General features: G+C 38.6%; 1 protein-coding gene across 16 annotated transcripts in view; it reads left to right on the plus strand.

The window, feature by feature from the left end:
• Nucleotides 1-246: 246 nt before the first annotated feature.
• Nucleotides 247-23,833, plus strand: part of PCM1 (pericentriolar material 1) — a 40,363-nt gene continuing 16,776 nt past the window's right edge. For 5 of the 16 annotated variants that reach the window (XM_063155989.1, XM_063156001.1, XM_063155998.1 and 2 more), the window contains exons 1-21: nucleotides 498-599; nucleotides 4,231-4,349; nucleotides 4,996-5,238; nucleotides 6,372-6,644; nucleotides 7,166-7,336; nucleotides 8,853-9,041; nucleotides 11,004-11,181; nucleotides 12,170-12,279; nucleotides 12,711-12,927; nucleotides 14,162-14,360; nucleotides 14,650-14,826; nucleotides 15,549-15,706; nucleotides 15,919-16,133; nucleotides 17,663-17,814; nucleotides 17,896-18,025; nucleotides 18,689-18,823; nucleotides 19,265-19,458; nucleotides 20,602-20,799; nucleotides 21,677-21,899; nucleotides 22,020-22,165; nucleotides 23,077-23,267. In XM_063155989.1, coding sequence (XP_063012059.1) covers nucleotides 4,254-4,349; nucleotides 4,996-5,238; nucleotides 6,372-6,644; nucleotides 7,166-7,336; nucleotides 8,853-9,041; nucleotides 11,004-11,181; nucleotides 12,170-12,279; nucleotides 12,711-12,927; nucleotides 14,162-14,360; nucleotides 14,650-14,826; nucleotides 15,549-15,706; nucleotides 15,919-16,133; nucleotides 17,663-17,814; nucleotides 17,896-18,025; nucleotides 18,689-18,823; nucleotides 19,265-19,458; nucleotides 20,602-20,799; nucleotides 21,677-21,899; nucleotides 22,020-22,165; nucleotides 23,077-23,267 — 3,595 coding nt within the window. In that variant the 5' untranslated portion in view covers nucleotides 498-599; nucleotides 4,231-4,253. Of the gene's footprint in view, nucleotides 326-497; nucleotides 600-1,133; nucleotides 1,153-3,786; nucleotides 3,938-4,230; nucleotides 4,350-4,995; nucleotides 5,239-6,371; nucleotides 6,645-7,165; nucleotides 7,337-8,852; nucleotides 9,042-11,003; nucleotides 11,182-12,169; nucleotides 12,280-12,710; nucleotides 12,928-14,161; nucleotides 14,361-14,649; nucleotides 14,827-15,548; nucleotides 15,707-15,918; nucleotides 16,134-17,662; nucleotides 17,815-17,895; nucleotides 18,026-18,688; nucleotides 18,824-19,264; nucleotides 19,459-20,601; nucleotides 20,800-21,676; nucleotides 21,900-22,019; nucleotides 22,166-23,076; nucleotides 23,268-23,833 lie in introns of those variants that run through there. The other 11 variants (XM_063155996.1, XM_063155997.1, XM_063156000.1 and 8 more) reach the window with 9 other exon arrangements.

The following is a 23,833-nucleotide window of genomic DNA, read 5'->3' on the forward strand; positions in this document are numbered from 1 at the left end:
CGTTTTCGTATTTTATTTTGTAAGAAAAACACGCCCAGCGATTCCCCGCCGGCCGCACAACAGCGCCGGACGCGCCCCAGTCCTGCCATGGGGCGGGGCCGGGCCCTGAGTGGAAAACTACCGCTCCCAGGAGGCACCGCCGCGGGTCCTGGGGCGCCGCGCCCCCCGCACAATGCACCTTGGGAGTTGGAGTTTCTTCGCCCACCGCTCTTCTCCCGACCGCCCCGGCGGTTGCGCGGGGGATCCTCGGGCGCTCCGCGGTGCGGGTCGGGCGGGGCGCGCGCAGTGCGGAAGGGCATGGGCGGGCGGAGGTTACCAGGTAACGGTGAGTGTCTGTCTGTCCGTCTGTGTCTGTATCCCTCCGCCTGGAACCGCCCCCCGCGCCCCCGGCGGAGTGGCGGCCAAGATGGCGGCGGTGGCTGAGGCAGGAGCGTCGTGAGCGCCTCCGCCAGCCCGGTCCCGCCGCGTCGGGCGAAGCGAGGCCGCGCCGCTCCTCCGCCGCCCGAAGGCGAAACGTTCGGCCGGGCAGCCCGGGCCCCGCGAGTGGCGGCCGGCGGTGGAGGAGGAGCCAGGCCGGGTGACCTCCCCTCCGGCGCGGGGTGAGCCGCCTTCTCCTGCCCCTGGCGCGGCGCGCTGCCCCTTCCCCGTCCCTTTCCCCTGCTGGCGGCGGGGCCGCGCTGCTGCGGTGGGGCAGGGCGGCGGCCCGCCGGGGTCGGGGCTCGGGGCAGGCAGTGGGCTCGCAGGCAGGTGCGGGGCGGCGGGGAAACCGTGCGGGAGCGGCGGGCTGTGCGGGCCGCGCCCCTCGCACAGGGCAGGGCGCGTTAGCCGCTCTCCAAGGAGACGCCGCCGCGTTCGCGGCAGCGGAGGCGCCTTGAGCAGAGCCCGCCTACCCACGCAGCCCGCGGCGCCCGGGCTTTGGCGCCGGGAAGGAGCGGGATCTCTGCCCGCCGCCCCCGGGCCGGGAGCGCCCGGCCCGCCTCAGGCAGTGAGCGGTGCGGCCGCCAGAGCCGCCGGGCCGTCGCTCGCTCCGGAGCCGGCCCCGCTGGCGGCGACGAGACCCGGCGGGCCTGCGCTCGGCGCCTGCCGTTGGCATCGCAGCGGGGCGGGACGGCGGAGCCCGCGGGCGCTGCGGAGGCCCCGGCGCTGGAAGCTGTGAGTGCCGGACACACCGCCCATAGCCGGGGTGTGTGAATGTGCGGCTCCTGTGAGCGCTGCCGCTGCGGCAGGAGAGGATTTGCTCTGCTGACTGCTCCTGTGTGATGATACTGTTTGGTTTGCTTTTAAGGAGTTAATGCCCAGTGAGGAGTGCACGTCTTAAAAAGCTAAACTTAAAAGGAAGTATTTGGCCCCATTTTCAGCCTTTATGCTGCTCTGATGGTTTTTTGTGACTTTCTGTTTTCTGTTTAATTTTTTTTTGGTTGTCAGAAGTTTCCTCTGCAGTATTAGGTGCTCTAGAGAGCTCCTGCATTCACATGAATGCTACGGGAAAAAATTCTCAGGAGCATCTTTACTGTAGAAAAAGCCTTTTGAAGCACATACCTTTGTATTGCTTGTGTGTTAAGTAGTGTCTCTTCTGTGCAATATTCACCTTGCCGATACGTGCAGAATATTTTGACTCTTGTCTTACGTGTTTTGCCTATAATTCTGCATGTTATCTGAGGTTATAATTTCTGTAGAAGGTATAGTTGAAAGTCGTATTTTTTTTCTCAAGTCCCTGTTAAATGTTGTAAGGCAGTAGGCACATGCTCAAAAGGTTTTGTACAGATCCTATGACTTGCAAGAACCTGAAATTAGGAATTGGTTGTTGTAGGTAGATAGTGGGAAGACAGCAAAGTTTTTAGAAGAGGATTTTTTTGTAGAAATGGCTGGTAAAATGAAAACAAATTAAAATGTATATTGGTAAAATGTATATGTGGAGGTGGAATGAACAGCTTCATATGAAAGAAACAAAAACCAAGCTGAACCTCTCTGTGTTTTTCAACTGAGTTAAAGAGGTAATAGACCATCAGAGCTCTCTGATCTTAAACTTACTTGATTACAGTTCATTTGGAGGTGCCAAAGACTATAATAGGAATATTTAGAAACTTTCTCTTCGGTACGGGGATGGTTCTGTTGGAACACTTTAAAATCCACTTGCTGGAAATAATGAAGATAATGTAGTTTTTGAGCCGTGTTTGTCAGGGCATGTTGATGTATGCTGGGTCTCCTTGCTTGAGAATCCTGTAATTCACAATATTCCAGAGTCCTGTAATTCACAATATTCCATCTGGGGCTGTGAAATTACTTCGGAGGTAGTGGAGTCTCCTGCAGCAAAGACAGTTGAGAACAGGTTTTGTGAAAGTTTTAGAAGAAATAAATGTGAGTAGTTACTTGTATTATGTAGAGATGAATACTGCCACTTCTTCTTAGAGTGGAAGATAGGGAAAAACTACTTTTGCCATGGTTTTAGTAGAATTATATAACGTGATGATGAGGAAACAGCTTAGAGAATTGGACTGTAAACCCAGATGGCCTCTAATCTTCCTCATAATGCTCAGTGACATAGGTCAGGATACAGTGTCTGTTGAAATGTTGGGTCTTGCACATCTGCAAAGCTGAGCAGTTTGTCTGTAACTGGAGATAGTTCATTAAAATCATGGCTGCTTCTGAGCTGATAACTGTGCATTTGCTTTGGATGCTTGTAAGTTTTAGCATGAGCTTCCCCGTGAACTTTTCTAGGATGTACCCTCTGGTTGCGTGGCCTAGTGAGCACCTCTGTTGGGATGAAGAGGGGAGTGTGAGTCCTTGTGCAGGGACAGGAGGGCAGAGGCCCCTGCACCTGTTGTGTGTGTGTGTTGTGGTTGAGAGATGCAGAAGAGGAATGACTCCAAGCCGTTCCCATGGCCTAGGCTGGCACGCTGCCCGGTGGAGATGTGGTTATGGTGTGAGGAGCATGCCTGCTAGATCCCATTTCCTTTGTGATTTTGTAATTGGCTGTGTTTGCATGGGAATACTGCCTGCTGAGTGTGCCTCTGGAGAGGGCTGTACTCTGTAAGTTTGATTGAGTCCTATACCTAAGCAAGATAGGTGTACTAGGACAGCTTTTAAATTTAGTTCAAGATTTCTGTTTTCCTTTCTGGAACTGATATTAAAAAAAACAACAAACTTCTTAAATACTTTGTATTCTTTAGTTTTGGGTGATTTCTTCACCTGCACTCTATGAAAATTAATAGATAGTTGCAGTAAAATGTTGAGAAAGTGGTTCCTATCAACTTCTATATTTATATTTTTTCAGTTAAGCTTAGGGTTATGTCCTGACATAGTGGTGGAAACGAGCTGGAAAAAGTAAATCTCTGCAAGACTGCTTTTCTTCTGCATCTGTTCCAGTTCTTAGTTAAATTTTGTACATTTCTGCAGTGCAATTGTGCCAGCAGCACTTAGCAAATATAGTTAGTTACATATTCTTCACCTTTTGGAACAGACTAATCTAATTGTACTCTCATAAAGGAATACTTTTCTGATCTTTCATCTTTAACAATTTTTTTTAGTTCTAATGTCAAAACAAGAAGTGAAAATGAAAACTTCAAACATTTAAGTTACTTCATATTGCACAGAGTGACCCTGATGGAGAGCAGCGAAGCTCTGTGAAACTCATGGTTTTGTTTGGTTTTGGTAGAATCTGTAATGTTAGTGGCAGGTCATTCACTGCCTACATAGCTTAATGTGTGGGAATGAAAGTAAAAATCCTTTTACTGACGTCTGTCTTCCATGTATTTTTGCAGGTGTGTCATTCAGTACTCTGTTTTCAGTATCTCAGTATTAAAATGGATGTGGAAGTTTGACATTGTGGGTCTCCAGAGTCACTTACTGTGTCAAACAGACATTGCCCTGGGCCTGGAAGTGTAGGCTGTATGAATTACAAAGCAGGCTTTCTGAGCACTGTACAGTTTGTGTTAAAGTAAGGACAATTGAAACCCTCAGAAAACCCCCAAATCTTTCTTTCATGGATCAGAGGTTAAAAAGCCCTGAATTCACAACTACTATTCCTTTATTTTTTTAATGCCAGTTTCTGTGTTCTTCTCATTGATACATTTCTAGTAACAGAGCGTAGTAATGGGGAGTTTAGTTTCCTAAACAGCTTTTTGTTTTTATCATATAATGAATATGTAGTTGTCTTCTCACATCATGAATCATGAAAATCTTCTATGTAAAGTGATTTTAATACAGCGCATTTCTTTCAACTCCTTATAGATTGCTTTTACTGACCACTTGTCATGGCAGCAGGAGGTGGTCCCTTTGAAGAAGGCATGAATGACCAGGGCTTGCCCAGCTGGAGCAGTGAGAGCCTTGACGACCGGCTGAACAACACGGTAAAGTTCTTCTTTTCTTTTTGTTGCCATTTGGTGCTGGACATTAGAATTACCAGCTAGATTCTCTTAGTGGCAGGTAACGATGCAAACCCCTAAGCCTCATCGTGCATGGCTTTGCATCCAGTGCAGCTTTACCTGGAAAACCTGAGGTACATGTAAGGAAGCAGTGGGTATAATTCAGAGATTGTGAGGTCTAAGGGGTGTTTGTGGCAAGCGTTTGGGGTAAATAAAGTAGCTGGACACAAAGGCATTGTAGGTGATAGGAAAGTGAAAGCTATTTAAAGTAGCTTTCACTAAGCGTTTAAAATGTTCTGAACTCCTGAAAGTTCAAAACTCCCAGCAAAGAAGAAAAATACAACTTGAGCTTCATTTGAAGTTAATTTAATGCATTTAGGATGAAATGGATTTAAAATTTCCTGATAAGCTATTTTTAATTTTGCAGTGGAGAAAATTTTATTTTGTAAAGTGACGTTTGCTCTAGAAAACTTAGTGCTTACTATTTGGCTTGCTATTTTTACTTCTTTGTAATGTGACTTGCTATTTTTATTTCTAAAATGGAAGTAAACTCTATCACAGAATGCAAACATTTGCTTTTTGTCTGGGTGGATAACAAGTACTATTTTTTGTCTCTCTCCTACCGCTTAAGGACTGGGGAGGTCAACAGAAGAAAGCAAACAGATCTTCAGAGAAAAACAAGAAAAAGCTTAGTGGGGAAGGTGAAACAAGACTTACTAATGACATATCTCCAGAATCTTCCCCTGGAATGGAGCGACGGAAGACCAGAACTCACAGCTTTCCTCATGCTCGATACATGACTCAGATGTCTGTTCCAGAGCAGGCTGAACTAGAAAGGCTTAAACAAAGAATAAACTTCAGTGATCTGGATCAGGTTTGTGTGAATACTGGCTCCCACTAAAATGTGACTCCAAAATGTATTCAGTTATTGCTTAATAAAGTGACAGATGAGTACAGAATCCTTTCATAAGTGATCAAGGTAAAAAAAACCCAAACCTATAGGCACCATGACAGCCAAATCAAAATTTTAGTTTTGAACTTCAGGAAATACGAGAAAGTTCAGGACTATGGCTTTCCTCTGTTTGTGTGATAGCTGTCTTCACTTTCTTGCTCTCAGCCATTATAAAATTCATGTGTCCTCAGAGCAGTATTTCTTACTCATCATATTTGTATGCTACCTGAAAATAGCTGTTACTTTATTTTGAAAATCTGTTCTCAAACTGCCAGTTTGTGATCCTGAACATTGTTACCCTTGTGGATTAAGCAGAGGAGTATCATTAAAAACTGCTCCTCAGTAGAACAGAGAATTTTATGGCACAAATTCTTGAACCAAAACTACTTTTTTGGAAATACAGCACATTCATCCTTCCCTTTTCCAAAGCTAAGGAAGAATATGAGGGATTGAGTCTTTTGGAACAAGGCATAAATTTGTGCTAACAATTTCAGAACAGAGGCTAGTTCATCATTACCAAAGGTTGTTGCTAACTTCTTTGGTTATGATGGTTCTTTCCAGTGTGATTTATTGTGCTGATTTACAGTTTAAAGGCTGGGCAAAACTTCCTGCTCAAATGTATGTTATGGCAACATGTTGCTATTCACAAGGTTTTAAAGAAAAGCTGAAGTTTTGAGGTATTATGTTCTGCACAGGAATATGTTACTCTTTTATTACTATTCTTTTCTCAAATGTACCTGGAGAAGTGGACTGCCTTTTGCTGCAGTAAAGATCGAGTTCACAGCAAAAATGAGGAACTAAATGCTGAGAAACTGCAAAATATTTTTTGTTCTCATTCTTCTGGGAGGATGGATTTGCTTTCTGAAGACTTTGTGACAAAAAATTATTGGCACTGTCTTCATCTAACTTTTGGCCAGTTGGTGACTGATTAGGTAACTTTAAAATCAGTCAAATAATACTGTAGGAATAGTAATACAAGCAGGGAAACGAAGCAGTGTTGAGAACATATTGGATGAAAAAATAAAGCATTTTTTCTTACTTTTGTTTGTATATAGAGAAGCATTGGAAGTGATTCGCAAGGCAGGGCAACGGCTGCTAATAACAAACGTCAACTTAACGAGAACAAGAAACCATTCAACTTCCTGTCACTACAGATTAACACTAACAAAAGCAAAGATCCTGCCTCAGGTTCCCAAAAAAAGGAAGGTGGGCTACCAGCGCAATGTAAAGAGTTGTTTGGAGCTGCTCTAAACAAGGATTTCTTGCAAAATTGTCAAGCATCTGCTCAAGAAGATGGAAGGGGAGAGCAAACGATGGATAGTAGCCAGGTATTTACACAGCCTATAAAGTCTACAAAATATTGACTCTTAATCTTCAGTGCTGCTTTCTAAACTTCTTCAAAGTATAAATTCTTATTGGAAATATTTAACTTCTACTCTTCTAAAACGTGAAGAAAACATGAAACCAGACTTGATAATCTACTGTTCTTTAGAAATCTGCTTGTTGGTAACAGAAGTAATAATAATTTTCGTTTCAGAGGTTGGTTCCCTTTTATGTGGCTCCAGAAAGTGCTCTCACAGTTGACTGTTTTCCTATATTGATGAGCTCAGTTGTGTTCTAGCCTGTGTTGACCAGAAGCCCTGTGCTTCAGCCTCCAGACTTCCCGCATGCATAAATCTGTCCTTTAAAGGCTGTTGACTTTTAACCACTTGTGGAAGAGTGCTCAGAGGAGTGAAAGTACTAACCTGTCTCCCTTTCATTACTCCTTTGCTGTTGCTATCACTGTCTTGTGCATTGAATACATTGCAGTTGTAGCTGAATGCATTCAGTAACTTCAGTGTCTTTGCAGATTGTGAGCAGACTAGTTCAGATTCGCGACTATATTGCTAAGGCCAGCTCCATGCGGGATGATCTTGTAGAGAAAAATGAGAGATCGGCCAATGTTGAGCGTTTATCGCACCTTATAGATGACCTTAAAGAGCAGGAGAAATCCTATCTGAAATTTTTGCAAAAGATGCTTGTAAGTTTGAGAACATAATATGTTTGTTTCTGCACTGTAAACTTTTTTTAGGAGTTGACCATTTATGTTTTGATGGTGCTACTGAGGGTGTTGATTTTGGTATGTAGTACCTTCCATAATTCATTTTTGCTGCCCCCTTATATAGCTTTTGATTTGTGCCAATGAAATATTTCAGGCTAGAGAAAATGAGGAGGATGATGTTCGGACTGTAGATTCAGCTGTGGGATCTGGTTCTGTAGGTGAGAGCACATCGCTAAACATTGATGTGCAGTCTGAGGCTTCAGATACCACGGTAAGCTGCCTTTTAGCAATTAAGGTAGAAATTAGGGCTTTATTTTGGTTTTTTCATGGGTCTTATGATAGTGTCATAATCTGCAGTTCAATTTAAAAATAGTAAATCTCCAAGCACTCCATTCAGGAGGTGTCTATGCATGTGTGGATTTATTTTTTTAATATGAGAAGAAAGGAATGATTCTGTCACAACAGCAATCTGAAGAATCTTTTAAATCTTTATTCTTTCCTCAAAGTACGATGAAGAGTTGAACGTGTACTTTGGCAGAGAACTCACTTGTTGTAGGAAGAAATACCTTTATATACAATTTTTCATCTCTGGGTTTGTTTCTTTTAGTGGGGAAAGTTTGGGTATTGGGTATGGGGGGATTTAGAAATGTATCATTAATGGGCCATTGTCCAAGCATTTATCTAGTGACAAGATAGAAGTATTGACCTAACACAGAAGTTTCTCTCATTTTTTGGGAAGATAGGCACCTCCTCAGAAAATGTGTTCTGAATTTAGTGCTGAGATAAACAGTCCAATCTTCCTTTCTATTTATAAAAGCTTTTTTTTTTAACGTGGTAAATATATCTCATAGTAGATACAAGGGCATTTTAATAGCTTAAGTTTTATGTCTTCAATTCTATTGCACTGAGGAAAAGTACCAGAGAGCAGGTATTCTTTTTGCCAGTTAGCATACTGAATCTCCTATGGATAAGGAGAATTTACTTGCTTGGAAATAAAACAGTTAAAACATTAAGAAGCTTTTGTAATTATTTTTAGCTTTTTAAGAACCCTTTCTCTGTCTGTAAGGAAATTTAATGATAGACATGGAAGATGCACTTTTAACTTTAAAAAAAATAAATTTGGAAAATGCAGAAAAAGACAGGTATGTTTTTTAAGAAGTGTCCATGTAAACTTGCAGTTGTCTCAATATTTGCAAAATTTTCGCTGATTTTTTTGTTTGGCTCTTAATTTTGCATCTAAGCTCTCTTTACATGCAGCTTGAATGTTTTACATGCAGAGTGCATACTTCTGGTCGTATAATGTTGATTGCTGTATGGAGCTTTATTGTTGTGCAAATTCTGAGAATGACTAAAATTGTCTTCACTCTTTAGTAGATGTTATTAGATAGTAGTTTTCATTATTTGACAAGATAAAGTGGGTAGGTTTGTAACTTAAAAATGTATGCTAAGTCGAAGTGCATTATCAAATTCTAACATACTAAACTGTTCAATATAGGAGGTATCTTTTAGTTTGAGTTGTCGGCCCCGCATTGAGGACAAACTAGGGAATTCAGCTGCACGAGAACAGGTTACAGACATTGATGTTACACCAAGCCCTAAAGGGAAAAGACAGAGAGCTGCTCTGAATGGCAGGGAAATCTGGCCTTGTGGGATTAATAGCCAGGATCATGGATTGCTTTCAAAGGTACACTTCAAAATGTTACTTTAGCCTCAAATAGGATTTATACAGGCTAGCCTTCCCCATCCCCCCACCTCCCTTATTAATTGCTTCAAATGTACTTGTTACTTACAGTGAATGTTCCCACTGGATTGCTTATCTGTATCCAACTGTCTTTTCATTAATTGGTCTTCTTGGCCTCAAATATTTTTTCTTTGAACAGAAATGTTTCACAGTTTTTTCTTCTGAATTGTTAGCGTTGAAAGTTAGAATTGATGTAACTCTGTACAGCAGGTTTTATGATTTTATGTAGATCATCCTTCTAAGTTTAGTTGTTCCCTTCTTGGGAAAACATATTGAAAATGTGACTTTCAGACACTTGTCATGGTTACACCAATAGTCTGCCAATGCACATTTAAACTAATACCAAATACAGAAGACGAATTAGAAATTAATAGCCTTAACTTGTTCCACAAGTGTTTTTCTGTAGCTGTTGATACCAGTATTTAGTTGGAAGGAGGAAAACTTTCAAGATGTCTTGAAAACTTTCTAAAGCATCTTTTTTTACCCATTATGAGCTTGTTTATGTTGTTGTCCTTCCTGTAATTTAATTTTTAAAAAAATCTTTAATAATTTTTTTCCCCAAAAATAAAAGACTTAAATGTTTTGTCAAGCTTACTAGTCTAAATGTAGAACTAAGTTTGAAAATCTTGTTAAAAGCAGTTTTCATGAACTCAAGCAAATCTGGTACTTTAGATAAAGCCTGGATTATTTCATAGGTGGGTGAGGCTGAGCGTATACCCTTGTTCCCTTTCTTCCCCTTGTTCCTTCCTGTGCTGATTTCAGTGTGTGATCTGTTTGGACTCTACTCTGCTGTTTATATGAAAGGTGAGGGTTAAACAGCAATCATCAGTGTTAGTTGCACTGCATCTTTTACTGACACTTTGAGGAGTTTAGAATTCTGGATGTTTTCCGCTTTCTCTGCAGGAAAGTTGAGCATTCCTTAGTACCCAGAACTGGTTCATAAGGTGCCTGCTTCTAATCTGACATTTAATGCGGAATATTTGGACTGAATTTTCTACTTTAGAAACTTAATACTCTATGGATAGAAGATTATGCTTTCAATTTAGTGGTGTACTTTGTAGATGCTTGTTATTTTCCATTATTTCATGTGCAAAGTGCCATAATGCAACTTCAGAGAGGATCAGGATATTAACTAATGTCTCATTAAAATACTTCATTTGAGTAAAAGTTTTGATGCAAATCTCCAGGTCCTAATTAGCATTGGATGAGGAAAATGTCTGAGTTTTAATATATTTTAACTGCTCAGCATGCTTTCATTCTTTCACAACTATTTCAAAATATTGTTTGAAAACAATGTAGACAGAGTTCTATGCCTGTTTTTGTTATGAAATTGATTTACCCAAATCTGATGGTTTTTAGTATCAATGCCATAAATATAGCACACAGAACTAAACACATTATACGTTAGAAATGAGATAGTGCCCAAAACGTCATTCTGAAAATTTTAGAGATTTTAGGCCAGTAAGTCAATTGATACCTTGTGTTTTATATAGCTCCATGATGCAATGCCTTACCTTGCTTACCTTCAGCAGTCTTAAGGTTAATACCCTCTGTTATGATTTAAAAGACAGAGGCAGGCTTTGGTTAGTCTTTGGGTCACCTTAGGGCAGCTGACTGGCTTTGTAAAGAAAAAGAAAACTTAAATCTCTGGAGCTATAAGCACCTTTTGGTGGTACAGGTTTCTTCCTGTTGGATGTCTGAGGTTTTTTTTTAAATAAAGAACTATCAGAAAGATGGAGGTGTTTCATTTTGACTTTTTTCCATTAACCTGTTAATTTATATACTGTTAATTTATATATAAGGCTGTTAATTTATATACAGATTGTTCTTGCTTTGGCACTTCTTTTACTGGTTCTCAACAGATAAATGGTTGTAGTTATGGTTATGTTGCTCCATCTCTTGCAGGCCAGAGATCCTCAACAGGAAGCTAAAGAAGAGTTAGAGAACTTGAAGAAACAGCATGATTTATTGAAAAGGATGCTACAACAGCAGGAGGAATTAAAGGCTCTTCAAGGAAGACAGGCAGCTCTTCTTGCTTTGCAGCATAAAGCAGAACAAGCCATTGCTGTCCTGGATGATTCTGGTATGTGGAATGATGGTGTCTCTTAGAGCATGTTAGCATGCTGACTGAATGATTAAAGCTGGAATTGTGAAATACACATTAAAAAGGCTTTTTTATTTCAAAGCCTCTGTTTCTGAAGAGTTGACAATGTAACATTATAAAATGACGTGTTATTTAAAAACCCGGCACTGATTACTGTGGCTTACCTGTAAAATCCTAAAATGAGTTTTTCTCCTAAGAATTGGTCTACTCAATGATGAGATTCAAATTCAACTTAAGGCAAAATAAATGTTTTTGAAATTTGAAAACAGTGAGACTTTACTAAGTGTGTAATGAAGTCATAATCCCTGGGGAAAAGAAGTAATATTTGTGTTTGACTTTTTTATGAGGCGTTGCTTTGTATTTGGGGGAAAAATAGAAAGAATCATTTGGGTCTTTCAACTGCCACTTGCATATTTAGTATTGTTTGAATATGAACTTTGAGGCAAAGGCAAAAAGCTTTTTTTTAAATTTATTTTTCTCATAAAGCTTCTTGAAGAACCTTCCAAGAAGCTTCCAAGACACCATTTGCCGCTGTAAATATTGCAACTTAGGCCAATATGAAAGCTTGGTGTACTGTTCATTTATTATTTTGAGAAAGTGAAATTACCTGCACTGTTGTTAGTTTAGCTATATTAAATAATTGCAGTTTTATTTCTAATAAGTTCTATCAGCCTTGGACTAATGGGTTGTTGTCATTTTGCTCTGACCTTTTTAGCAAAACACAGAGCAAAGCAGAAGTCGTTTTGTATGGTCCCTTACAAAGCAGCTCTGAGTTGTCTTGTTAGTATTTTTGTAGCATAAGTCATCTTTCAAGAATAAAGCTGGTGGAAAGGAAACAAAATCAAAAATACATGCTGTATTTTTAGAGGGTCAGTATGTTGATCTCGCTAAACCACACATTTTTATTTAAATAGCCTTTATTTCTGTGGAAAAATATTTATATTTTCCCCTTTTTCTGTATACCCAGTTGTAACAGAAACTACAGGTAGTGTTTCAGGAGTGAGTCTTACATCAGAACTGAATGAAGAATTGAATGACTTAATTCAACGCTTTCACAACCAACTTCATGATTCTCAGGTTAGTCCTGAGATTTTACTGTATAGATTTTGCCATTATCAGTTTTTATTCTATTTAACAGTGCAGTTCAATGTTTGTCTTGCTCATCTGTGTGTATTTGCTACTGAAGTTATCAGAGTTCCCCCCAAACTTGAAAACTCAGTAAACTTGAAAATTCCTAATGGTTATTAGCTGATGGATCTATGCTTTGTCTCATGGGTTTCCATTAAAGTCTAGAGAAGTAGTTTGTTTATTGCAATTTAATTATTAACTCACTATATTATTGGGATGGCATTAGAATGTTTTCAGTATATTTCCCTTTATAATATTCTTTGTTTTGGTGTTGATTCTGGTGTTGTGAATAGAAGGTCCATGAGAAAGCTTTTTGTTTCTTACAGTTTATTGACCTTTTTTGTGTTGTACTCTGAATAAAATGGAATTACTCTTTTTAGACACAGTCTGTGCCTGACAATAGAAGGCAAGCAGAAAGCCTTTCACTTACCAGAGAGATTTCACAAAGCAGAAACTCTTCAATGTCTGAACACCAGTCAGATGAGAAGGCACAGCTTTTTAACAAGATGCGAATGTTGCAGGGTAAAAAGCAAAAGATGGACAAACTCCTAGGAGAACTTCATACACTTCGTGATCAACATCTAAACAACTCTTCCTGTAAGTCATTATAGGCAGAACTGTATTTTTTTCATGAATACCATGTTTTAAATGTGCATGTTTTGTAATGTGTTTGAGATTGCAGTTGGTCAGTGAAATGCTGGTGATAAAAACTGTGCTAGGGCACTATTAATATAAATGGTTTTTAATACTGTATAAGTTTCTGTCTTAACAAAAAACTCTACAAGTAATGCTGGTAGTGTCTTAGCACTTAATGATGATGACTCTGTTAGCAATTTCGTTTATAACACTGAAGTTGACTAATATGAGGATGTGATGTTTGTGTATGACACTTCTGGCTTGTGAAAAAAAGAGCCATGTGAACTTGAGCTTTGTGTTTTTATCACAGTATGTTTGCATTTGTGTACTTAGCACTTCATGTGTTGGTAGCTTTATGGCAATATGGCTGTGCTCTCTGTCAAAAGGCTTTCATGTGCTCTCATGGCAGGGGCTTCAATCACAGACCATTCTAGAGGGCCTTACCTGTCTGACTGGAGTAGAGCTTTGGCTTTTTCTTTTAATGGCTTTGTGCTCTGCTTATTCATGCAGACCTGTGCACTTGCTGCTCTTGCTCTCTGTTTCTAACAATGCATTTGTACTGGTGACATTTGTCCTGTGGCTGAAAACCTCTGAGGGGTGATCACAGCATATTCTGGTTAGCATTGAGAAATGAGGCCTTGAAGCATGCACTTGGAGAAGGACATGCTGATTTAATAGTTATGTTACTGTAGCCCAATTTTTCTGTATGTATTTAGTGCATATAATATGAACGTGTTTGGATATGATTTCATGTAGCCAGAAGAAGCAAACATCCAGTTTGTTGTACAGCAAATGGACAAAAGAACTTAGCAGAGGTGAAAAATTTGCTAGGATTTTTCTTTTGATCAAATTTCTAAAATGTTAAATTTTTGTTAAAAAGCAGTGTAGCCCTAAGTAAACCCTTGAAAAATTTCTATGGGCAGATTCACAGCATGAAAGTTTCTACTTCTGACATTTGATCAAGCTAAAAGGGAATAACTGAAATCTTGTTTACACAAGCCACCTTATTACTCACTGCCTATTGACGTTGTGTGCAATGAAACTTAAGAAAAAAAGCTTTTGTTTTGCTAAGGAAAGAAGTTATTAACTGCTGTTTTGTTTATTGATAATATTTTCTGTTGTTATTTTAATATAATTCAGTTAAGCAGATTCCTTATTACGAATTGTTCACATAAGCTGTATTTCTTTTCTGTAGTTTTTCCTGCTTCAGGTTCTCCTCAAAGGAGTGTTGATCAAAGAAGTACAACTTCAGCTGCTTCTGGTCCTGTAGGCATAGTAACTGTTGTCAATGGTGAACCAAATAGTCTGGCATCTGCTCCCTATCCTCCTGATTCCCTGGTTTCTCAAAATGAGAGTGAAGAGGACGAAAATCTAAATCCAACAGAAAAGCTTCAGTAAAAGTTCTTTAATTTTTTTTCAGTGTTGCTTTAGTAGTTTGGAGTATTACTTTTTTAATAAGTTTTGTGTTGAGTAACTCTTTCCATTTTTTCCATTTTTTGATCTACCTAATTTAGTATTACAGATTACTTAGTAAACAGTTAACTGAATTCAGAGCTTCAAGTGTAAAGTTCTTGAAAACTGACAGTAACTTCTAAGATCTTTAGAGTATATATTCTTTTTAACTCTACGTTGATTAGCATAATACAGCAAAACAGATTAAATACTCTTTGTTTTCCTCCTCAGGAAGCTAAATGAGGTTCGTAAGAGACTGAATGAGTTACGTGAGTTAGTTCACTACTATGAGCAGACATCTGATATGATGACAGATGCTGTGAATGAAAACACTAAGGAGGAGGAAGAAACAGAAGAATCAGAAAGTGATTCTGAACATGAGCATCCACAGCCTGTTACAAATATTAGGTTGTTGTATTTTTTGTTATCCAAAGTCTTTGTAGCTGAGTTGTTGCTTTGGGAAACCTGCAATACTTTATTTGAGTCACCAGAAGTAACTTAAATCTGTGCTTATTACATTAACAAAAGTACAGATTTTTTAATTCGAGGTGACTGTTACACAGATCTTTAATAATTATCTAATCCTTGGTGTCTTATTTATTTAGATTAGCATGAACATTTAGAAAATCACTATAAGACTTCAAAAGTCTGAAATTACTTTGGGTTTAAGTACTGAATTATGTGTATGGAATTTCACTAGAAGATTACAGTCTTAGACCAGAGAATTGGAGGAAAAAACCCTTCAGTTTACCTGTGTGCATTGAGGATCTTCACCTGGTAGAAATGAACAGTCACTCAGCTATGCATCATACAAAGCTTTTATAATGTAGACATATACCTGTAAGACCTAATGTATTGTTGCAGATATAGCAGGGGATAATTTAAAGCTGCTTTGATTACTTTTTTTTAAACAATCTGTTGGAGAGATGAATATGGAAAACCTCCCAGTGTCTGGATGGATTTTATATGGGGTTGGAGTTTGTTTGTTCATTTGGGGGTTTTGTTGGGTATTTTTAGGAGGAGTGGTCAGAACACCTATTTATAAAAAAGATAGGTAGAAAAAGACTGAAGGAAAATTGTGTCTATACCAGTTTTTAAAAAGTTAACATGAGTAATTTATTTCACCCTAGAAACCCTCAAGGAATCAGTAGTTGGAGTGAAATAAATAGCAACTCAAATGTACAGTGTGGAACTAATAACAGAGATGGAAGACATCTTAATACAGACTGTGAAATAAACAACAGATCTGCTGCTAATATAAGGACTCTAAAAATGTCTTCTGCTTTAGGTATGTTCTAAAATCTTCCAATAATTTTACTTCTTAGTGCAAATAACTCTGATAGCTGCACAGCATTTGGGAGACCCTTGTTTGATGAGCAGAGTATTCAAGAGCCTTATCATTAAGCTAATGTTTTTCTAATATCCAGTAATTACAGTGGACTTCAGAAGTTCAGTAATGTGTCTTTGGTATTGTTTTGTTTCCTCCTCTCCCTATTCCAGACTGTCATAATAGGGAGAATGATAAACACCTCGATCTACCCCAAGGTGAAGATGATGAAGTGGAAGAAGATCGAGTTAGTGAAGATTCCATGTCTAGTCACAGAAGCAGCCTGGGTGATGTGGCTGGAGATGCTGAGTTTGAGCAGAAGATCAATAGACTTATAGCTGCAAAACAGAAGCTTAGACAGTTACAAAACCTTGCTGCTATGGTGCAGGTATGTTATAAATATAAACTGCACAAAAATTTAGCATTCATTGTTTCGTGTTATCTGTACCTTCTGATAGGGAAAAACTGCTGAATGGAACATTTAAAATGCTTATTTGTAGTCTAAGGAAAAAGAGATACAGTTGGATTTTTCTGATTTCAAAGGTGCCACTTCTGAGGTTCAATTCAGGGATTTTCTTGGAGGATGCCAGCCTAAGAAACAGTGGTCTTTAACTTTAGCACTGGATTACGAAATACAAACCAAGAAGTAGATCAGTATTATTTTTTTAAATATTAGACATTTTTAAGATTATACAGAACATTCAACATGTTTACGTTTTTGAGCCCTAGATTTTATTACATTGTTCAATCAACGAGGAACATTTTTCATTAAAATATTTGGATGTTGCAATATGTTTGACTTGCAGTATTCTGGTTTGGAGGCAGTGGTTTTATTTATTTTAAGAATTTTGAGGGCAAGCTATAAGTTGGGAGTGTTTTTAATTTAGAATATCTCATGCTTATCTAGTGATGTTAGCAGCACAATGTCATGGATCTAATGTCCCTTCAGAATGCACACATTTGATCACCATCTGCTGTAATGTGTGCATACTGAATACACAGAGGTGTATCAGAAATGAAAAGGCTTAACAGTTGGAACCTATGTTTGACAATAGCAACAGTATAAACACAATATTGTTATTTCAGTATCATACTCCTGTATTATTTCTCAGCATCTAGATCAGTGTTGTTTTTTATCATCACTATAGAGATGCTAACTGTGCAGTGGTATGAATCAGAATTAGAGATGATTCAGCAGCTTTCTTGATAAGTAGCCTAATTAATAGCATATCTTCAATCATATTTGCAAGGCTTGTTATGTGTATGTAATCTCAAAGATACAGTAGGCCCGTGAGCTGTGCCACTCTTGGTCACCAGTGGTCTCTCCTGTTCAGCAAAGTCTTTATGGAGAATGATTACATTGGAAAACCAAAGCAGCAGTGGGTACAGCTTTCATATTTTCAGTTTGAGAACTAAAAATACAGAAATTATGAAAAAAATAAAAGCAGAACAGAAAACCATAAGACTTTCTCCAAAGTATTTCAGATTTAGTTTTCAAGAGTAGTTATTTTTAATATTTAAGTTCACTGATCGCGGTAAATAGACAATGTTGTTCACCTCAGTCTCCTTCTGTTCCTCCTTATTCTTTCTTCATATGTTTGTATGTTTCTGTGCACTTAGTCACAGGCAAGTGTTTCATGCTTCAAGATTGAGACAAATTATTTACATTTAGAGTGGAAGTTTCAGTAGTTCAGGTTGAGCTAAATAACTTCAAATTCTCTCATTAACTCAATATATCTTCAAGTCATGATGCCATGGTGATAATGACTTCTCAGTTCTTGTGCTGAAGATAAAGCTCTTCAGACTGATTAGTTTTGAAAAAATCAAACCAGACAAACTTGACAAACTAGATATGTTACTTTTTTTTTTTTTTATCAACTTGAAAATAGTCTAACTGCCTTTCTGACTTCCTTTTAGTGTGATGATCCAGAACCTCAAGGAGCAATTGCAAATGCATCTAATATTGGTGACTTGTTGGGTGAGGGGGAAGAGACAAAGCAACAGCCAAACAATGTCCGAGCAAGTTCCAACAAGTTAAAAAAAGATGTGCGACTGAATGAGAAAGCAAGGTAAGCCTTTGTCAGAGGATGGCAGAGCTGTGCTTTAGGCACCTTCTTGCCAAGTAACACGTGGGTAACTTATCTACACAGAGAGAAGTTCTATGAAGCTAAACTACAGCAGCAGCAACGGGAGCTTAAGCAGCTACAAGAAGAAAGAAGAAAGCTGTTTGAAATCCAGGAAAAAATTCAAGTGTTACAGAAAGCTTGTCCTGACCTTCAAGTAGGTAGAATGTATTTCTTTGCTGTCTTAAGGTGTTGAGCAAAGAAACAAAAAATACCTTGCTCACCCTTTTTTTCCCTATGAAAATTGGAAAAAAACCTAAATTGGTAATGCTTGTATACTATAAGCAGGTGTTCTAGAGTTCTGCTTATGTCATTCACTTTTCAATGATTCTAGTTCAGTGGTTAATTTCAGTGTGATTTGTCTTCAGAAGCCTTGAAAGTGTCTTTAAAGATACAGAACCTTCTGTCTTATTTTTAGCCTGAAATTTGTCTGTCCATACTAGTCAGTCACTACTTCTTTACTTCTCTCAGTAGTCATTTGCTGATATTTTGGAGCGATGCTGTGTCTTGAATGCATGATCAACAATTCATTGCATTTTAGCTTAACTCTACAGGCTTTGTTTTTCATGCTCTTCTTTCTGTGAAGTGAGCAGTAAATTATCGATACTGTGCATCTTGAACATTATATAATAATATATCAGTTTTGTTGATTGCTAGGTAATGTTTGAAATAAATGTTAAAAATTGATTTAAAAATCCTTTTCCCGGGATACTGACTTTCTAGCCTCATAAAGCCTTAACTGTGTTGGGTTTTAACTGCAGGTAAGTTTTAGAAAGCTCTTATATTCTTACATATTTTGCCATTTTGCTTTCTCTTTCAGTTGTCAGGTGGCCTGGGTAACTGCCCAGCAAATAGACAATCTTCACAAGCAACATCAACTCCAGCCATGACTGAGTGTAACACAGCTGGCAAGCCTTTATTTGAATGTGATGAATCATTACCAGTAGGCAATGAGGTATTCCATACTTGATATGCAGTGACTTTAAAAGGGTTTAGAAAGAAGTTACAGGTTGCTTGGACATATTTTAAGTGGCCTGGGGAGTGGAGTAGTAGCTATTTTAACAAAACATATATAACTCCTTTATTTTGTTTCTGGAAAAAAGGAAATACTGACTTGAACTGGCAAGACATTCTCCCCCAAGTATAGCAATTGTTACTAAATATTAATGTGATAGTTGAATTACTTTTTAATTTTTACCATGAAAATTTGATATTATATACTGTAGATGGGTCATCTTTCGAGAAAATGGTGAAAGTATTTGTTGAAACTTGATTTATCTTTGTGTCTTTCTTCACCTTTCCCCCTGAAATTGTCTTTGATATTGATCTGGATATTACTTATTCTTTCCTGAAATTATGCTGGCATTATGTTCTAATTCTTCCATTTTACTGCAAGCAGTTATGGTCTGAGATGAGAAGACATGAGATTTTAAGAGAAGAATTGCGACAGAGAAGAAAGCAACTTGAAGCTTTAATGGCTGAAGATCAGAGAAGGAGAGAGCTTGCAGAAACAATATCTACTGTTGCTGCATCTGTTAAAAGTGAAGGGTCAGAAGCTCGGTGTACTCCACAGCAGAGCAGGACTGAGAAGTAAGAGCACAAGTTATTCTGTATTCATCAATGGGTGCTTCCGTTGTTCAGTAGGATGTCAGTGTTGGGGGCAGTTTCCTCTGTTCATCTGACCACTGAATATGATAATTTAACAGAGCAGGAAATTAATTTCTTGGCTTGTGAAGTGACTGTTACTTAGCAACTTTGCCAGTTTTATGGGTTTTCCCAGCATGTTAAGTCTCTTCTGTGCTACTAGTGGGGAAAAGAAACACCTAAGATGAAGAAATTGCATGGAAAATGCCAAATGATCAGAGTAGGTTTTTTTCATCTTTACCCATTTTATAGCATAGTAAAGTAATACAGCTCCAATACAGACAGTAATTTCATTTGTCTGTCCCAGTATTAGAAGCAGAATGCAATTTGCATTGGTGAGAATCACAGAATCAACTGGGTTGGAAAAGACCTTGAAGATTGAGTCCAACCTGTGGCCTGAAACCATCTTGCTGATGAGACCATGGCACTGAGTGCCACATCCAGTCTTTTCCTTAAATGCCACCAGGGACTCCACCATGTCCCTGGACAGCCCATTCCAATGCCCAGTCAATCACTAATGTCCAGCCTAAACCCCCCTGACTCAGCTTAAGGTTGTCCTCATGTCCTGTCACTGATTGCCTTGGAGACGAGGCTGACTCCCCATCTGGCTACACCTTCCTTCCAGGCAGTTGTAGAGAGCAGTATGCTCTCCCCTAAAACTCCTCCAGGCTTAACAACCCCAGCTCCCTCAGCCACTTCTCATAGCACTTGTGTTCCAGTCTCTCCACTAGCCTTGTTGCCCTTCTCTGGATATGGTCCAGCATCCCAAAGTCCTTCCTAAATTGCAGGACCCAGAACTGGACACAGCACTCAAGGTGTGGCTTAACCTGTGCCAATTGCAGGGGAAGAATGGCCTCACTGGTCACACTATTCCTGATAGAGGCAAGGTTGCCAATGGCCTTCTTGGCCATGTGGGCACACTACTGGCTCATCTTCAGAACACTTCAGTTCTTTTTGGTGCAACTTGATTAATTGCAGATAGACTTGAAATTGTCAACAGATTGTTTTAATAATTTGTCATAAAATTGAAAAAAAAAATACTCATTTTCCGAACACCCCTTTTCTCCCTGACCCTGCAATGTTCCCTAGGACAATGGCTACCTGGGGAGGTTCTACCCAGTGTGCCCTAGAGGAAGAAAATGGAGATGAAGACGGTTATCTCTCTGATGGAGCTGGTCAGGCAGAAGAAGAGGAAGAAGATGCATCAAGTTTGAATGACAGTTTTTCTGTTTATCCCAATAACAACATACCAGAAAATGCCTGTTTTGGTAAAGGAAACAAAGATAGGTTAGTAACCTTATTTGTTGATCTGATGCTTGTCTGAGTATTTGGAAGATGGTGGAAGAAGCATTTCATTAACTACAGGGCATCCTCACAGCAAAGGAAAATTCTTTCTTATTAGTGGCAGTTTCTTCTCTGAGTCTTTGCAGCTGCAATGTATATAACTGACTTGGTGATTTCTTTTGTTTTCAGTCTTACTAAAAATCTGCCATTGAGCTCTCCAGTTGTGTGGTAGTGGCTTCTGATGCTCCCTTTTTTTTTAATCAGCTTAAAAGATGTGTGAAATTTCATGTGTGAAATTTTTGCTATGATCAGTCTCTTCAAAAATAGTAATTCAGAGAATTAAACTAACTCTAAATTTTTTCCTTCTAAATTGCTGGCTTCTGTAGTTGTGGAAACTATTTCTTAATTATTGTGATTAGTTTTAACTCCTGTTTACCTGATTGACTCCCTTCATAACATTTATGTGATTAAATGAAAATACCATGTTAAAAAGAATGTATATATCTGCATGTATTATTTCTTCTGGTTTGGATGCCAAAATGATTTTAGTAGACAGTGGGCTCATCAGAGGCTGCACTTGTCAACGTATTATGTTGGTGGCTTCTGTTTTCATTGAGTACATGTTAGCAGTAATGGAAAATACTAAAAACAAGACACAGGCACATTGATAGCCATTCCTTTTTTGACAGTCGTAGTCAGGTGGGGATCTCCTGTTTTTTGTTTAGGATAATTTTGGATTGACAAAATAGCATGTGTAATTAGCTGGCCTGTGCCGTGTGAGTTTTTGATGCACAACTTAAAAATAATGTGAATATGGAAGTATCATTAGTTGTTTGAATTATCTGATTTTGTCCTCATTTTTCAAATTTTCCCACCCCAGGTGGAAAAACTGCCGTCCCCTTTCAGCAGATGGAAATTACCGTCCCGTGTCCAAGGCCAGGCAACAGCAAAACATAAATATGCGGCGTCAGGAAAATTTTCGGTGGATGTCTGAGCTCTCCTATGTGGAAGAAAAGGAGCGATGGCAAGAGCAGATCAATCAGTTGAAGAAACAGCATGAATTTAGTGTCAGCATTTGTCAGACTTTGATGCAGGATCAGCAGGTAGATATGAAGAGCTGTTATTTTGCTGTTCTTATTTGCCTTTTATTCTCTTTCTAACTCCTTCTAGCACTAACTTCTGTTTTTTGGGATTGGTCACTGTTAAATATTTTCTTTCCACAGACCCTCTCTTGCCTTCTGCAGACTTTGCTCACAGGCCCCTACAGCATGATGCCCAATAATGTTGCATCTTCACAAATACATCTTATTATGCATCAATTAAACCAGTGTTACACTCAGCTGACTTGGCAGCAGAATAATGTCCAAAGGTTTGTTGACTGTATTAGTGTTTAACTGTGGAATTTGAAATGCTTCAGTAACAGGAACATGGTTATGTGAATAAAAGATTACAGATAGTGGTTAAATATGAGACTCTTGAACTTCTAAGGTGATAATGAGCTTTTGAAATTGTGTGTAGCATTTCTGGTTGTCATCTTTTTCCCCCATGACCTCTTTAGTACCTTTGAAAGTACTTTCCTAGTAATCTTCATTGAAGAGAACCAAAAGTTGGCAAAAATCTGTTGCAGTAGTTATTTTCTAATATGCTTTTGTGTCTGTAGTCTTCACTAGACTACCTGGCAAGATTCTGGATTCTAATGGTAATATACAGCAAAAAAGCTTTTTGTCCTTTCTTAGTGTTTTCAGTTACAATTTGTGCTTTTTACATTCCATTCAGATGATGGAATGTAAGATTCCATGTTCCAAATTATCTTTTTTGACAAAAGATGTAACAGTCATTTTAATTCATTGCATGAAAGTTGAAGCTCTTCATCTCTGTTTTGTATTTGGTAAGTGATATATATGTGCTGTCCTCTTACACAGTTTTTAAAATCAGTTTTAATCTCAGTTCTGTAAATACTTTGTATATTTGATTGTTTCTGTTGGAGTTTTCAGCTTGCTTATTTCTTTAGTACGTAGTCAGGTTTTTTTGTTCTTACAAGGAGGTTTAAACTGTGCATGCATGACCACTAGTACAGAGCAGTTGATTTTAAACCAACTCAGGATTAAATGTAAGTAATTTTTGTCTTGATGTTTTTTAATAAGCTAAATAGAGTACTTCTTTACATACATTACATGGTGTAGGTGAGATAATATGAAGCTCAAATTACTTGAGTATAAATTTAGTTTTCCCATAATATTCTTGTTTTTCCCCAAGTTGTTATTTTTTCTTATTTTCAAGGTTGAAACAAATGTTAAGTGATCTTATGCAACAGCAAGAACATCAGTGTCAAGAGAAACCATCAAGAAAGGAGAGAGGCAGTAGTGCACCACCGCCTCCATCTCCTGTTTTCTGTCCATTCAACTACCCTCCACAACCTGTGAACCTCTTTAGTGTTCCAGGATTTACTAATTTTTCCTCCTTTGCTCCGGGTAAGTATTACTGTGGGTATGAGAAGTAACGTGAATTTCAAAAATGGACATTTTCTCATTTAATTGAAATTGTAATGTGAACTTAATGAAACTCAGTCACTTTTCCTTTATATTGAAATGGTCTTTAGCAGAAGTTTACTGTTTATTGCTGAATAAATAAATATTTTTACTTCAGTATGAAGAGCAAGACTCTCTCAGTATGAAGTTAAATATACTTGAAAAGACTCACTCCATGTAAGGTTTCAAATCCAACATACAAAAAGCAGTGTTTGAGGCTTTTTACACACCTTCAGCAATCATTTCACAGTTGAAATCAAGTTCTGAGTGAACCATGTAATTGGAAGGTGGCACTTGGTAATTATTTCTGTTTTTCTTAGAACTTCAAGCACTCATGTTTGTTATAAGTGCTTGTAAATGGAGCATGTTAACTCATTTTTGTTCCCATCAGAGTTACACAGTAACTGTTGATTTGGATACAGTATTCCTAATCTCTTTCTCTAATCTACTTTTGCTGTTGGATTTGGAGGAAAGGAGTGTAGATATTTTACTGTATAACTCAAAAGTAA

The sequence above is a fragment of the Melospiza melodia genome, chromosome 5 (genome assembly GCF_035770615.1).
Source record: "Melospiza melodia melodia isolate bMelMel2 chromosome 5, bMelMel2.pri, whole genome shotgun sequence".
NCBI classification, from domain to species: Eukaryota; Metazoa; Chordata; class Aves; order Passeriformes; family Passerellidae; genus Melospiza; species Melospiza melodia.